The 17,355-nt window shown below is 45.3% G+C and overlaps 1 protein-coding gene across 4 annotated transcripts in view; it reads left to right on the top strand.

Annotated features, from left to right (window-relative positions):
• The window catches only part of OPCML (opioid binding protein/cell adhesion molecule like), a 1,230,378-nt gene that overhangs the window by 724,723 nt on the left and 488,300 nt on the right, over nt 1–17,355 (top strand). For all 4 annotated transcript variants that reach the window (XM_082476230.1, XM_082476232.1, XM_082476231.1 and 1 more), the window contains one exon: nt 920–1,004. In XM_082476230.1, the coding sequence (XP_082332356.1) occupies nt 920–1,004 (85 nt within the window). The remainder of the gene's footprint in view (nt 1–919; nt 1,005–17,355) is intronic.

Consider the following 17,355-nt stretch of genomic DNA (forward strand, 5'->3'; position numbering starts at 1 on the left):
GTCGGGGCTGCTCCCGGGAGGCCGGCGGCGCGGAGGCCGGGGGCGGCCGCTGAGCGTGGCGTCCGCGCGTCCCCGCGCCCCGCGCCGCGTCCCCGGAGAGGCGGGCGCGGCGTCCGCCAGCTCCCCGTGGGCCCCGAGCCTGCGCCGCCGGCGCTCCGCGCGCCGGGCTGGCCGCCAGTCGCCGCGCGGGCTGCGGCGAGGACGCCAGGCACCCACCGCACAGGAGGATCCTCGGGCTCGGCGGCGGCGGCGGGTCCCCGCGGTGGAACTTTTTACCGCCTTTGCGTTCCAGATTGGAGACTCGGGCTGGTTTCTAAATACAACCGTACATATGTGTGATCTAATAAAACATTCTCTCCTCTCCTTGAAGCGGCAGCTTTTTATGACATCTCCTTTATGTCAGAGACACTTGCCTGGCTTCTTTGGGTTATAAACTTTTGATGCCAGACCTCGGCAGGACGTGCCCAACTGAATGTTAAAGTAGCATCTCGGAGAGAGGCAGAGAAAGAGCAATCCGTGACCTTCATCCCTGCACCTTCCTCCTTCCTCTCCCTTCCCGGCCGCCTCCCTCCTCCCCAGGGGAGCGTCGAGAAAGCTCTTTTTGGATGCAGGAGGGGGCATCTGGTTCTGCCAGGCTGGAAAGCCGAGGCAGGATCTGAGGAAGAACCATTAGAGTCGGGAGAGCCTGGACTCCGCTTCTGCTTCCCCCGCTCTGCTGCTGGCTGGCTCCAGCCCCTTCCTCCCTCCCCACGCGGCTGCCTGAGACCCGCCGGTGTGCGGGGCGGGGGACGAGGACCGAGCGGCTGCCGGAGTTCTGGGAAGTTGTGGCCGTCGAGGATGGGGGTCTGTGGGTACCTGTTCCTGCCCTGGAAGTGCCTCGTGGTCGTGTCTCTCAGGCTGCTGTTCCTTGTACCCACAGGAGTGCCCGTGCGCAGCGGAGATGCCACCTTCCCCAAAGCGATGGACAACGTGACGGTCCGGCAGGGGGAGAGCGCCACCCTCAGGTAGGGAGCTGTACTTCGGCGGGGGCCTGAGCCCCTCGGATGTGACTCCGTGGGAAGGGGCGAGCGAGAGAGAACCGGAGACTTGCGTGGGGGATTGGAGCGTGGGAGAGGGCCTTTTGCAGGCCCAAGAGGTGCCCACTTGGCGTTCTGTGGCAGCTAGCACCCATTCTCCTGGACAGCTTTGTCATTTGCTGTGGCTTTTCTGGTTCCGGATCTTAGGAGTGAGCCCCGAGTCCATGCTTGGGGCTCCATGTATCTGCGAGGCCATGACGTGGCTAGACTCACTTTTGCCTTGGCCCCGGGATGAGAGCCCTGGCATTGAAATATACTGGGGGTTTAGCCCGAGATCACTGGTACTCTGGCGGCCCGTCTTACAGCCCGGAAGGTATGTGATGAGGCAGGGTAGACCGCCCAACGGGCTGGCTGGTCTCTGTCAGAGCGATACCTGAAATGTCAGGCTCTGGAATTGCTGTTGCTGGGCCGCATGGCCCTTTATGAGTTTGCTTAAGAGGCAGCCATCCTTGCCAGCCCCGTGTGGTGCTCTGGGGGCCCCTGTTATAAATTATGAGGGCAGTTTTATCTTTGCAGGCTCAGGCCAGGGAGAGGAAACATGTAGCTTTTATGCAACAACACTCCTGTGTGAAAAGCACAATAGGAAAGCTTGTTGTTTTACCTTAATGAGTTACAGAGCATCACTTACGTGCTCCAGGCAGAGGGGTGGAGCTTCTTGGAATATGGACCTCTGGGGACCAGGCCTGCTGCCGCAGAGACTTTAATAAAAATGCAGCCACGACTTTCCACCAGCTCAGCAGATATCATCTTTTATCCCTTTAATGAGGCAGTTCTGGTCCTCGGAGACCGATTCAGGGACATCCCAGCTTAACTCTGCTCACAGTGTACACAGGGTGAATGCATTTGCCCTGTCTGTGACTTTGATGGTTACGGTGGAAATAAAACATCGTGCCCCAGATTCTGCAACCAAGAAGCCTGGCTTCTCCAAGGAATGCCTGAGGGTGGGGCTGCCTTCCTGTTCTTCCCTTGGCTTCCTTGGCTGAACCCTCTCCACCTGGACAAGCCTCTCCCCGGGCAAGGAAAGAGAGGCCTCCTGCTCTTCCTACCTAAGCCCAGGCATTAGGGTTAATTCTTGCCACTTTGGATGGTCCTCCGTTGAGTATTCTTTTGAGCTCGAGGACAAGTCCTAGGACTCTGTCTGCTGTGCATGGGGGCCCCAGGAGGAGAGAGAAAAAAGAGGATGGAGACAGACCTCCTCTCTAGACAGCAGGAGGGAAACCCTCTGGGCATGTGGGCACCCCTCAGCCGGTCCCAGACTAGAGGGAGTGTAACATGCCTACTTCCTTGCCTTAGAGAAATCCTGGGGGTCCATGCCCTGAGAGGCACGTGTGCAGCGGGCCAGTCTGCTCGAAGAGAGGAGTAGCAGCGGGGCTACAGTGCGTGTTAACTAAGGAAATGTGGGGAAATGGCGGTAGGCGTGAAGGGATTTTTGACGCTGCCACGCACCTCTCTTCATCCTCCAAACTATTACCAGGGACAGAGAGTCCCAGCATTGAATGAGGCCTCAGTGCGGAACTTTCCAGAATCCTCTGTCCTCTTCTTGCCTCTGAAAGTTAAACCAGAAACTTAAAAACTGGAGCTTTCTGCTGTTGGGATGCAATAAGATAGTTCCACCAGCAGAGGGCCAGCTTTGATCTGCCTTTTTTTAATTAGCTGCTGGCCTGTTTTCATGATCTTCAGTTCTAATGTTTAGCAGCTGGGCTTCATAATGGGAATGGGAATAAAAAAGGGAAAGCTGAATAGTTGCTTTTTTGTGCTTTGTGGAGAAAAAAAAAAAAAGCCTTACGTATTTGAGTATAACTGTTATCTGTTACCTGATGGCATGCTTTATTTCTTAAAAAGTAAGCACGTCTTATGTTAATTTTGCCTCTCAACTTCTGTATAATTTGCCCTGAAATAGAGAAATTCAGTGCATTGTTCCCATTTTAATCCTTCTTTATCCTCTTTCTGTTACCTCTCATGTTCTTCTCTTTTATTACGTCTTCCTTTGTTTTTATCGGATATCTCCATTTTATATATTTTTGCACGCTGTTCATTCTCATCTTTCTGTCTTTGCTTTCATCACTTAATGCTTACTATTTCCTGATTTTTAAGGTTCTGGCTTCACTACTATCACAGTGTTTCTTAAAATAACATAAATAGCTCCTGCAGATCTCTGGGGGTCTCCATCTCTCCGCTTCTGTTTTCCGTGCTCCTTTGGTTTCTTGGCTCCACAGCTGTGTGCCCGTCTCAATGAAAACCTTGTTTGTCAGGACTCAGGGGGGGCGTCCGCTGCTTCCCGTCTCTGGAAGTCCATGACCTCAACCCCAGATAGATGTATCATTTTGGGTTGTTTTTTTGCTTCTAAAAATTGTAATTCTTAACGGCGGCCACTCTTTAGTCTCCTGAAAGGTATACCTTTGGGCATTCAGTGTTTGGGAATTTAGTGTTCTGAATGCATCAAATGCTCAGAAGGCGTTGAAAAAACTGAATGATCCCCAGGCTCATAAGCCACAGAAGGTCTTTTCAAATGTGGCTGCCCTGGATCCAGGTATCCCAAGCCTGTTTCTAAATCTTGAATGAAGTCACATAGGAGGCCAGAGACCGACTAGGAGAAGCAAAAGAATCGAGAAAGCTGGGTCCTCCTTTGAAATTCACAGTGAGACGTTGCCCGGCTTAGAGAAGGATGATCTCCTTCCTTGGAGGCATGATTTGTGGTGCTAGGTCTTTGATTGCATTGAGGGATGCTAGGAAGTGAGGTGGCAGAGACAACACTGAAGTTTTGAATGTGGATGAAACTCATTTTATGTAAATGAGGCAGTATTATCTTCCTCATAACTACTTCACAGGGCTACTTGAAAAGTAAAAATAATTCCGTGACTCTGGAATTATTTGCCTTCTTGGAAGAGAGATGATATGGAAAATGAAGGTGATATTCACAGTGTCTGAATTATAGCTCCTGTGAATCGGATTTGAATTCATTATTATAAATGGGCCCTCTTGGCCAGAATCATTTCATGACAATTATCTGCTGTTGGGTTAAAAATGTTCTGTGCCTTTCCATTAGATTAGATATGACAAGTATCTAGAAGTCCTGTGTCTGAATCATTGCCCACGTCAGGAAAGGAGCCCAGAATGTTCAGTGTGGTCAGCTGGTGTCTATTAGGCTATTTCAGTTACATGACGATCACCAGATGTGTTTTCTTCCTGGACCTCAATCTTCTCTAAATGGGCTTTGGTTCCTCGGTGGGACCACATCATGCGTGTCCACGAGCATTCTGAGGGGGGTGCAGTAGGGTGGAGGTGAGAGTTGTTGCTCTAATTGTTCCACTAAATGGGAAAAGTTTCCACCAGCAACCTGGGTGGGGGTTTTTTTTTCTTTTAATTTTTTTTAGTATGGCAGGATAATCAGTTTTGCCGATCCAGGTTTGCTGATCTGGGATTATGCTTAGGAACTCTCTTCTAAAATACCCTTGCATTTTCATTTGGAATTCTGAGCTAATCCCTTTGGAACCAAGTATTTGAGGGTTAACTACTGCCAAGGAAGAAGCTGAGTAGCAGGATGTTGCCAAAGCCCCTGGGGCGGTCGGGCTCCCAGGGACGGCGTCCTGTCATGTGCCTGCGTGTTTTCCTGTCTTTTGCACTCACCGTCGGCAGCTTTCCTTTTTGTGTAAATTAGAAAATTCAGACTAGTTGCCAGGTTATTCCAAACAAGGCCACAGCATGCGCATTTCAGCATTTAAGTTGCCTAACCTGAATATGGACTTGCATTAGTGCAAAGGCTTCGCTCTTGGCCTGGGAAGATGGAGATACGGACACGGAACCAAGTGCAAGTCCTTGCGGGGCCCCTCCAGCTGCACTGCTAACCTGGGCTGCCCTGGAGTTACCTGAGGTGCTTTTTAGACGTTCCACAGTCAGGATCCCAGACCAATGAAAGCCAAATGTCTGGAGTTGGGCATAGGTGTGGGCATATTAAAGATCTCTTCCACTATTTCTCATGCTAAGAACCACTGCCCCAGAGCCCTTTCCTGACCCAGAGCATCTGAGCAAGGCTGGTCTCCAGTGGCCCTGCCCACACTTACGTGTCCCCTACATGCGTGCGTGGACCTTACCACTCACGGCTGCCGTAGTGCCCGAGAAAGAACACGGGGCTCAGGGGCCTGGATACTCACCTGGGTTTGATTCTTACTCCATCCCTCACTGGCTACATGATGTTGAGCACTTCACTTCCTTAGTGTACACTTGGAAACAGGATCTGCTCCGTCTGTGGCATCTGGGAGATGGAGTGGATGGCATTATTCTGCTGGCTGTAAAGCAAAACACACGTGCAGGTTGTTACAGGAGCTAAAGAGAACCCCAGTGACGGCCCGTGATACTCTCCATTCTTTCCAGTTTCCTTTCTCGTCCCCACTCGCCCCGCCCCCGCACGGACCATTAGAATTCTTGGTCCTTTCCCAGTTGCATTCAGCATCCCGCTTCCTGCGCTGGTCAGGATCCACCCTCATCTGAGGCCCAGTAACCCCTGCTGTAGATCTTTGTTCTGACGGGTGCACACTGTGGGCCTGTGACCTACGAGTGGGCGTGGCTGGGCTGTGAGAGTCGGGGGTCAGCGGCCACGTCCTAGGCGTTGGGTACAGACATCGTCATGCCTACTGAGGATTCAGTAAGTCTTGGCTGAACGCTCTAATCCATCAAAAAGGCGCTCAGTCTCTTATAATGGAGTTACCTCTGCAGTGATGAAGTGCTTACAGCTACAGGGTTTCATTTTCTTCAAAATATGGTGCCGGGCATTCAGGCAGGTGGTCGGTTAGAGCCCTTGGAGGCCTGAGGGCCTTGAATTCTGCGGAAATCACTTGTCACGGGGAACAGTTGGGTCCGCCAGCGGTCCGCATCTGATCTGAAACCATGCAGAAGGTTTCACCATCCCTGAGGGCAAGGCAGGAGTGGCGCGGCAGAGCCAAAAGAGGCTTCTTAGCAGCAGCAGAGTAATGGACTTGGAAGGGAGGGCGTTCCTGCGGAGACTTGCCTTCTGTAGACGAGAGGAGACACAGAGCAAGGACGGAGTGGGGCAGACCGGGAGGTGGGCGTGTCCCGCATTGGGAGCGGCGGGGGTCAGCAGGCCTGACTGGCTGGGCTGACACTGTCAAGTCACTAATTGGTAGGAATGTGTTTGCCTCCCCAGCACACGTGCCACACGCACGCCACGTGCCAGAGCCAGGGATGGGAGGAGGAGTTTTAAAGCAGTCAGGATACATGCTCAGGGACTTTCTGCATTGCTCTAGACCAGCGGTCCCCAACCTTTTTGGCACCAGGGACCAGTTTCGTGGAAGACAGTTATTCCGCAGACTGGGGTGGGGGGGGGGTGGTTTCGGGATGATTCCAGCGCATTACATGTATTGTGCACTTTATTTCTATCATTATTACATTGTAATATATAATGAGATAATGATACAACTCGCCATACATACTGCTGACAGGAGGCGGAGCTCAGGCAGTAATGCGAGTGATGGGGAGCGGCTGTAGATACAGATGAAGCTTCCCTCACTCGCCCGCTGCTCACCTCCTGCCGTGCGGCCCGGTTCCTAACGGGCCATGGACGGGCACCTGTCTGTGGTCTGGGGGTTGGGGACCCCTGCTCTAGACAGCTTAACAGCTCTTATGTAAGCCGTCTTGTTCATTTTTTGGCCTTTAAGCAAATTTGGCCCTTGGGTTGAGTTTAGTCCTGTCATTCTAAAACGGGGCCGCGCCCTTGGTCTTCCTACTGTGCTCACTGTACAGCTGCCTCTGGCGGCGTGTGTGTGGATTGGAATGAGCAGGGCTGAGCAGCGTGTGTCCCAGACCTGATGGGGTCCAGCGGTGAGATGCAGCGGACAGGAGGGGCCACCTCGGTCCCACCTGACCTTCCCAAGGGAGGACTTTTAACGTTATTATTAATGGGAAGCGTCTTCACGGTCCTGAGGTGAGAAGAGGGAATTATGGAGTGACACGCTTAGGGCTGGCAGAAATGTGCGTTGTCTGATAAGTTAGGAACTAAGTGTTAACCTTTCTTGATTTTTTTTTTTTTTTTTTCAATCTGCTCAAGACAGCCCCAGACTATTTCAGGTTCATTCATTTATTTATTATTTTCCCTGCAGGAAGATGCTTTTGCTGATGTTGGGTCCAGATGAGTTGGGGAGGAAGGTGGCATGGCTGTGGGGGGAGGCTGCCTGCTACGTCCCTCCCCGCCCCCCAGCAATGACACCTTCCTGGAACTTCTGGTACCACCTGGTGCATCCTTTTTAAGGTGTGAAAACTGAAGTTGTGATGTTTCTGCAGCTCAGCACTTACCCTGCCTCCGTCTGTGTGCCATTTCCTTGGTAGAGAAGGTTAGAGAAAGGAGGTGTTTGAGCCTGGTGCCACTTTTCCTATAGGATCACACCACAGACCCTTCAGTAAAATCTGTGGGGCGGCGGGATTGGGGCAGAGGTTTAAACACATAAACTCTATTATCCGTGATTGACTATGTGTCAGGTGCCAGGACAGTTACTTATTGTTTCATGTAATTTTCAGAATATTATGATCCTGTCAGGGAGGAAGACATTTTCTTCTACCTTTCTAGGGTCTTCTGGCTGGTCTAAGAATTAAATTTAAATGAGACAGATGAACAGGATAAAATCAAACAAAAGTTTAATAACGTATATATGGAAGAGACCCAGGAGAACTGAATAACTCAACAAAATGGCCAAAACCCTCACCCTAAATACCATCTTCAGCTGAAGAGAAAAGAGGGTGTTGGGGGTAGAGGTTTGGGACTTCTAAGTGGAGGAAGGCACTTCACGTGGAGATGGAAAAGCAAATGTTTGGTAAATAAATGTTTGCTGGGCCAGGCAGAGATTGATACAGAATGGGCTCTGATTTCTGGGAGTTTCCCCACCACACCTGGCAGACATCTATTGTGATGCTCTATTCCTGTAACAGGCCCTCTATCTATAGATTCTTCAGGCAGTTTGGCAGAATGGCAGTTTCTTCCTGACTCTTTTGGGCCTTGACTGTTTTCAACTTGACATAATCCACATGCCAGAAACATTGTGGGGTGGCGAATTTTGTTCCCGTTTGATCCCCAATTTATAGACTAGGAGAATGAGGATTAGAAAGTTAAGACGCTTGCCTTTTGGTCACACGGTCATTATGTGTCAGAGTCTGCATTTGTTCTTAGAATGCCTGTTTTTCTTCTTCTCAGTTTTATAGTACCCCCTCCCAGATAGAACAGAGAAAGTTTCCATGAGCTGCAAGCAGAACAAACAAACGCCCCCTCTCTGTTCCTGGGACCTGTATTTGAGCAGAGGTCAGGAAATCCGCATTGGGTTGAGGGCTGTAGCTGTCTGCTGTCCTGCCCTGAGCAGTGCTTCACTCCCCTCGCCTGCACGCCAGCAAATGCTGCTCTGTCTCCTGGGGCCGGAAATCATGCACCTGCGAACCTCGAACAAGGTGAAGCCTCAGGAGGGTCCCGCCCACCGTGTGTGCTGTCGGAAGATCATAGTGCCCCTAGCTTTGACCCTGTCCTAAATGCTGCGCCCTCCGGGTGTGTACGTGACCTCTCACAGCACGTGCAGTATCTCCAAGGACCCTGCAGACAAGACAAAGCCAGCAGGTAAATGATGACAAGGACACCAGTGCCAGAACGTTTCTCTGAGAACTGTGAGGAATCGAGTGATCCGCGTGGAAGGATGGAAAGATGAGAAGCCGTATGTTTTTAAATCCTAAAATGCAAGTCGTTTCGTAATCCCCTCTCCCCATCTTTATGCTCATATTTTAGTTTAAACTGTCAAGCATGTGGCAACAGCGGGCACAGACCCCCTTGCTCACCTTGCGGTTGACTCATACGCTACAGGAAGCTGCCTGACCCCTTGTGGCTTCCTCCTCCCTGGAGATAGTACATTTTGCTTAAATCAAAGATATGCTGAAGGACTTGACCTGGCTTCTGTAAGAGTGCTGATCAATACAATGTTTAAAACTTAGTTTTGAATGTTAAACATTTCCACTGGGTCTGAAGATTTATGGCATCTCGATTAATCAAGTTTCCATTGCATAATAGAAATACAGCATGTTTTAAGTGGTTGTTAAGTTTTCTGGCTAGCCTACAGAAGATAGTTTAACTCATAATTACCCAAAATGCTATAGACCAGCAATGAAGAATAATAGAAAACAATGTTGTTGTAGAAGTAATTACGCAAAAGAGGGGAAAAAAACGAATACTATAATTTTCTGTTTATCGCGAATGCCGGTGCTAAAGAAAAGTAGGCATAATTACAGGAAGATAATATGGAAACATTTTCCCAAAGACATTTCTGAGTACTTTCAAAAGTTTTGGAGTTTGTATTATTGTTTCTGTTGTTGCCAAATTTAATTTTAAGATGCAGAGCTTCCCTTTTATTTGATTCAAGTGTTCATTTGCCTCCTCGCTAATGATTCGGGATAGTTTAATAAGTATTAATAAAGCAAGGAAGACATATCAAGGAAACGAAAGATAAAAATGGAAAGAAAAGAGGAGAGACTTTCCCAAGGCATCAGGAAGAGTTGAAGGAAGACAAAGGCTCTGCACAGGTGAGGACAAAGTAGCCTAAGGTGGCGTTCCTGACTCCAAGGTAGAGGAAGGAGAGGGGGAAGGAAGTGGCCGTGTCCCACCCGCCAGGCTCTGCTGTGCAAGTGTCTCCACCCCTGACTGTCTGGATCACGGGACCACACACGCACAGGCTTGCAGCGTCCATCCTAAGGCCAGGCACAAGCAGTTTAGGGCTCAGGTTCTCTCTTGCTGCTGGAACTGGGCTCTTTCTGACCCTTGGTTCCCACCTTCCCTGCAGCTAGAGACCCCCTTCTTGTCACTGAGCCCTGGTCCATGTCCTGCTCCTCTGTGTTGCCCCTACCCCAGGCCCTGGGTGATCAGGAGTCCCACCTTGTTCTGTAAGAGCCTCTCCTCCAAGAGCCCAGCTCCACGCTTCACCCCACTCCTCTCGGCCTCCGGGTTCAGGGACTTCCCAGAGCTTACTCTTTGCCTGCCCACCAGGATGTCCCTTTAGGAGACCACCTCATGTGCAGGCAGCAGGTGAGGGCTCAACCAAGTCACACTTGCTCTTCTGCTGGTAAACCATTTATTCTTCGTCATTAGGTATATGGGTTGCCCTATCAGATATCGTCCACCTTGACTGGGATTGGTTACAACTGATGCCATCACAGCGTAGGGATTCTTGCTTGCTGTTTGGAACTCACCGTGATGGATTAAAAAAAAAAGCCAGCATGTGTTTCACAAGGAAATGTGTCAGTCAGGTGTGTTATTGGAGAGGCCATGCTCACGTTCACATACGTGTAGGAGGAGGGAATAATGGGATTCATATTTGTGCTGTCCTGCGCTTTCTAGGCCATCCCTAAAAATACCCCTCTCCCTGCTGTTGTTTGTACTGCTTCCATGCCTTTTGTTAAATGTATTAATACCCTCTCTCCATCTTTGTGTCCCAGCGTCCAGTACAACACCTAACACGTGGTGGGCGCTCCAAGTTTGTTGAAAAGATGGATGTGTGTCCTTTATCTCTATCTCTCTGTGTGTCCCCCTCTTTCTCTGTCACACACACAAACACACACATACACACGCACACACACCCCTGCTTTTTCTAATGAAGATATTCTCATTTTTAAGAATATCCATTTTTAAGCAATTGGGAAGTCACTGACATTACAGCCAGAGATTCTGGCATTTGAGTCCTAGTTGAGATAATGATCTCTCCCTAGATAGTTGGTATTTAACTTGTCCTGTCTCCTCCTGCTTATTTATAATTGCAGTATTTGTGAATTTCACACTATTCTTAAGGCCACTGTCAGGAGATGCTGAGCAGCTACAAGGGAGGTATACCAGCCTCCTCCCTTTTTATTAAGGTTACAAAATAGAGGATGGCATATTCTGGAAGTACATCTGCAAACTCTAGGGAATGGAAACAAATCAATGAGAGCAGTCTTCTAAAATTGCAGAGGGCATCTCAGGATGAAGGGATTTGTGGACTCATTTCCTTGGCCATGTGAACTGCGGTGGTTTCTGTGATGAGCCCTCACTGTGAGGTCCTTGAATACATCTTGGGAGCGTGTATCATGCTGTAGCTGGGCGGTGGGAACAGTTTACAGGATCCTCTTGATTATATGCTTAGTTTACAATTGGCTATTCAGTGGGTGCGTAGTGAAATGTAGGATGAAGTATAACCCCTGTCAAGGGGTTAAGACACAGACTTTGCAGTCAAGAAGACTCTGTTCAAATCCCAGCTCTGGTACTTACTGACTGAACGTGGTCGGACAAGTGACCAAGTTTCTCTAAGCCTCAATTTCCTGATTTAAAAAAAAAGGGTTGGGACGCTATATGCTCACTTCGCTGGGTTGTTGGGGAGGAATACACGGCATCAAGTTTGTAAGAGCTTAAAGTCCGATGTAGCAAGTTCATGATAAACGTTAGCATGAATGTTTTAAAAAATGTAAGTTACTGAATTCACAGTTTAAACAACCAGCTTTTATTGACTTCTCTATGCCAAGCCCTGTTCTAGGTGGCGTGGAAATTATAAAGTTGAATCAATCCCAGAGTCTCCTCTTTAAACACTCACATCTAGTGAATATATTAGCAGAATAAAGGGCCCATAGATCAGGAAGTGGGGGAGAAAGGAGAGAGAGGGAGAAGAGGGAGGAGGGGAGGAGGGAATTTACATAGAATGCACTATATTCTGTGTCCACTTAGACAGACTTGGGCATTCACATTCAACCATGTAACCACCACTCTAAAAGGTATAGAATATTTGTTATCACCCTCAAAGAGTTCCTCTCTGCCCTCTCTTTTTTTGTGGTCAAATGTGCATGACATGAAATTTACCATCTGAACCACTTTTAAGTATACAGTTCTGTGCCATTAAATACATTCACGTTACGTGCAGCAGCCGTCCGTCTCCAGACCCTTTTTCATTTTTCTAAACTGAAACTCTGTTCCCATTAAACACCAACACCCCATTCTCCCCCTCCCCATTGCCTCTGGCAGCCACCATTCTACTTTCTGTCTCTATGAATTTGACTGCACTAGAGACCTCATATACGTGGTGTCATACAGTATTTGTCCTTTCATGGCTGCCCTGTTTCACTTAGCTTAATGTCTTCAAGGTTCATCAGTGTAGCACGTGTCAGGATTTCCTTCCTTCTTAAGGCTGAAACATATTCCACTGTAAGTTTATACCACCATTTATTCATTTATTTGTCAATGGACGCTTGGGTTGCTACTATGAATAACGCTGCTATGAACATGGATGTACAAATATCCATTCAAGTCCCTGCTTTCAATTATTTTGGTATATTCCCAGAAATGGGATTTTATATACCTAGAAATGGATCATGTGGTAATTCTGTATAATTTTGAGGAACCACCATATCATTTTCCATAGTGGCTGCACCATTTTACATCCCCTTCAGCAATGCATAAGGGTTCCAATTTTTCTACATCCTTGCCAACACTTGTTATTTTCAATTTTTTTTATAATAGCCATATTAATGGATGTGATGTGTTTTATCTCATTGTGGTTTTGATTTGCATTTTCCTAATGATTAGTGATGTGCTTTAATGCCCGTTTATGTATGTTCTTTAGAGAAATGTCTATTCAATTGATTGTCCATATTTAATCAGGTTGTTAGTCTTTTGTGTTGTTGTTGTTGAGTTATAAGAATTCTTGATATATTCTGAATATTAATATTTTATTAGATATGATAGCTTTTCCCCTATTTTTTCTTAGAAGAGTTTTATGTTTTAACCCTTACATTTAGATCTTTGTTCCTTTTTTTTTTTTTTTAAGGTTCATTTATTGATTGATTGATTGCTATGTTGGGTCTTCGTTTCTGTGCTAGGGCTTTCTCTAGTTGCGGCAAGTGGGGGCCACTCTTCATCGCGGTGCGTGGGCCTCTAACTGTTGTGGCCTCTCTTGTTGCAGAGCACAGGCTCCAGACGCGCAGGCTCAGTAGTTGTGGCTCACGGCCCTAGTTGCTCTGTGGCATGTGGGATCTTCCCAGACCAGGTCTCAAACCCGTGTCCCCTGCATTAGCAGGCAGATTCTCAACCACTGCGCCACCAGGGAAGCCCCTTTGTTCCTTTTTGAGTTAGTTTTTGTATATGGTATAAGGAAAGAGTCCAAATTAATTTTATTGCATGTGGATATGCAGTTTTCCCAGCACCGTTTGTTGAAAAGATTATCTTTTCCTCATTGGGCTTCTCACTGCTTTTGAAATTCTTTTGAACATATATACCTGGTTTATTTCTGTGATCTCTATTCGATTCCATTGGTCTATGTCTGTCTTTATGCCAGGACCATACTGTTTTGGTTATTGCAGCTTTATAGTAGGCTTTGAAATCAGGAGTGTGAGACTTTTTACTTTTCAAGATTGTTTTAGCTATTTGGGATCCCTTGAGATTTCATATGCATTTTAGGATGAATTTTTCTATTTCTGCAAAAAAAAAATCACTGGAATGTTAATAAGGATTGCACTGAAGGTGTAGATAGCTTAAAGTAATATTGACAGCTTAATAATTTTAAGTCTTTCAGTCCATCAACATGGCATGTCTTTCCATTAAGTTTTGTCTTTAATTTCTTTCAGAAACATTTTGTAGTTTCCAGTGTACAAGTCTTTCACCTTGTTTAAGTTTATTCCTAGTATTTTTAATGTTATTATAAATTGAATTGCCTCTTAATTTCCCTTTTGGATTGTTCATTGCTAGTGCATAGAAATACAACTGATTTTTATGTGTTGATTTTTTATTCTATAATTTTGCTGAATTCATTTATTAATTCTAACAATTTCTTGTGGAATCTTTAGGATTTCTTGAATTTAAGATTATGTCATATGCAAACAGAGATGATTTTACTTCTTCCTTTCCAATTTGGATACCTTTTAGATGTTTTTTTTTGCCTAATTACCCTGGCTAGGACTTCTAGTACTGTATAAATAGAAGTGATGAAAGCAGGCATCCTTGCCTTGTTCCTGACATTAGAAAGAAATATTTAGTTTTTCAACATTGAGTATGATATTAGATACGGGTATTTCATATATGGCCTTTATTACAGTGATGTAGTTTGCTTCTATTCCTAGTTTATTGAGTTTTTATCACAAAAGGATGTTGAATTTTGTCAAATGCTTTTTCTGCATCAATTAACTAATTTTTTAAAAAAATTTCATCCTGCTAATATGGTATATTCATTGATTGATTTTTATGTATTCAACCATCCTTGTATTCCAGTAATACATTCCACTTGTTTATGCTATATAATCTTTTAATATCATGTTGAATTCAGTTTGTTAGTACAATTGACCCTTAAACAACACAGGTTTGAATGCACAAGTCTACTTATATGTGGATTTTTTTTCAATAGTAAATGCTACAGTTACGACATGATTTTTTGTGGGTGGTTGAATCCACAGATGCAAAACCGCAGGTACAGAGGAATCAAACCTTACATGTGGAGGGCTGACTATAAATTATATGCAGATTTTCAGCTCCACAGAGGGTCAGCACCCTTAACCCCCTGTTGTTCAAGAGTCAACTGTATATCCTTGAGGGTTGTTGCCTCAATGGTCCTAAGGGATATTGTGTGTCGTTTCCTTTTCTTGTGGTGTCTTTCTCTGGCTTTGGTATTAGGATAATGCCGGCTTCATAGAATGAGTTTAGAAGTGTTCCCAGCTCTCCAATTTTTTTGAAAGGGTTTGAGGATGACTGTTGTTAATTCTTTAAATGCTTGGTAGAATTCATTAGTGAAGCCAGCTGCTCTTGGGCTTTTCATTGTTGGAAGGTTTTTGATTACTGATTCAATCTCCTTACTAGTTATATATCTGTTTCAGATTTGCTGTTTCTTCATGATTTAGTTTAAATAGGTTGTGTTTTTCTAGGAATTTATCTCTTTTACCTTGATTATCCAATTTACTTACATACTATTGTTCATAGTACTCTCTTATAATCTTTTCAATTTCTGTAGGTCCCTTCTTTCACTTTTATTTTGAGTCTTCTTTCTTTTTTCTTTTTCTTTTGTTCTTAGTAAACCTAGCTAAAGGTTTGTTAATTTTATTAATTTGTTCTAAACACTAACTTTTGGTTTTGTTGATTTTATTTTTTTCTATTTTCAATATCATTGATCTCTGCTCTAATCTTTATTATTTTCTTCCTTCTGTTGATTTTGTGTCTGGTTTCAATAGAGGTCCAGGCTACTGCTGCCCCAAACTGTACTGCGCTGCAGGTGGGTGGAGTAAAAATACCATGAAATTTATTGTCATTTTAAATTATGCTTTTTTTTTTTTTTGGATTGGGCATTTGCTCAGGTTCTGTGATCTTTGATTGATTTACAGAGCCCCTGTAAAGTTATTATTTTCAGTTTCTAGTTGTTTGTTAAGTGTTTCTGTGGGTAAACAAAGGCTTTGAGCTTCCTAGGCTGTCATCTTGCTGACATTTCTGCTGTGCCCTCTTGAAGTCAAGCCTCCAGCCCTAGGCAGACATCTGTCTCCTTTCTGACACCATAGATTAGTTTTGTTTGTTCTATAATTTCATATAAATGGAATAATACCTTATTGCAGAGTACTTCTTTATATATGACTTTTTTTTCTTCAGGATAATGTATTTGAGATATATGCATGTCATTTCTTGTAGTTCATTCCTTTTGATTGCTCTGTAGCATTCCATTTTATGGATATACCACAGTTTCTTTTCCCATTTATTTGTTGATGGATATTAAGATAGTTTCTCGTTTAATGAATATTTGAGTGTAAGTCTTGATAAGGAAATGTATTTTCATTTTTTTAGGAAATACCTAGGAATAGAACTATTGAGTCACATGATATGTGTAGGTTTAACTTTAATGAAACAGCCAGACCATTTTCCAGCATTATCATACCAATTTACATCCCTACCAATGATGTCTCAGAGCTCCAGCTGCTCCACAGTCCCAACATTTGTCTTTGTAGGTCTTTTTAGTTTTTTGTTTTGTTTTTGTTTTTGTTTTTTGCCATTTTAGTGTGTATATGAAGTAATGTATATTGTGAAATTTTAATTTGCATTTCTTTGGGGATTAATTAACATTCAGCATCTTTTCATTTTAAAAATTTTTTTTTTTTTTTACATTAGCCAGTTATATATCTTCCCTCAGACCATGGGTGATTGATGTGTTTATCCATCCCTTTATTCAACAACTGCTTATTGGACACTATATATGCCATGTGCTATTTTCCCGGGAGTGATATAGAAGCAGGTTTACAGTGGTGAGCAAAAGAGACCAAGCCTCTGACATCGTAGAGCTTACATTTCAAGGCAGAAAGACAAATATCAAACATGATAAGCATGTTAAGATAGGATATAACGTTATATCATGATGTGTGCTTTGAAGAATGATAAAGTAAATAAATGAATCCAGACAGACAGGTGGCTCTGTTTCTCCTTACTGTGGTTGAGAACTGCTTGTATGATGAAGTGGCATTTGAGCAGAAAACTGATTACAAAGTGCAGGAGTGATCCAGGCAAATGTCTGGGGGAAGAGTTCCAGGGAAAGGGAACAGTGAGGGCAGAGGGCAAGCATGTGCTTGACACATCCCAGGAACAGTAAGGAGGGGCTGCAGCAGAGAAAGCAAGAGAATGGGGGTAAAGGACAAGAGAGTCATGGATTGAGATTCAGGTTTCTGGTCCAACACATAAGGAGCTTGGAATATCAGTCTCCTCCCAGAAGAAAAGCTGAACAAACTGAAAATCAACAGTGCTTCTTCCATCCATCAGAGAATTGAGACCACAAGCTAAACCACCAGCCTGAAAACTGGAGGCAGGTGAATACAAAGAATCACAGTTTATTGTGAGCACAAACCACAGCCATCATCAGACTCTGCTGGCAACATTTAAATGGAAATTGATCCCTAGATATGGAGTGTGGACTAACTTGATAAATAAGTCCAGATGGCCGAGCCTTGGGGGTTGGGGGGCTCACGCTTCTGTGTTTCACGTCCAGGAGCCCTAGCAGATTCTCAGGGTGAAAATATGAGAACTGGCAGGAGGAGGTAACCATTCTAAGATATACCAGAGCATTCTCCTCTGTTTAACAGAAGGCTGCCCTCAAGGAAAGTATTTCACCAGAGTCAAACCATGGTGGGTTTTGCTGGAGGCCTGAACTACTGGGGCAAGTGAAATGCCCAGCTCCAGCCTCCTTTAGCTGAAAGGCATGAAACACAGTTTGAAGAGAAACTGAGAATCAGAATCAGACTCAGATATGGCAGGAATCTGGAATTATCA

Source organism: Balaenoptera physalus (genome assembly GCF_965194825.1).
Source record: "Balaenoptera physalus genome assembly, chromosome: 10".
NCBI lineage: Eukaryota > Metazoa > Chordata > Mammalia > Artiodactyla > Balaenopteridae > Balaenoptera > Balaenoptera physalus.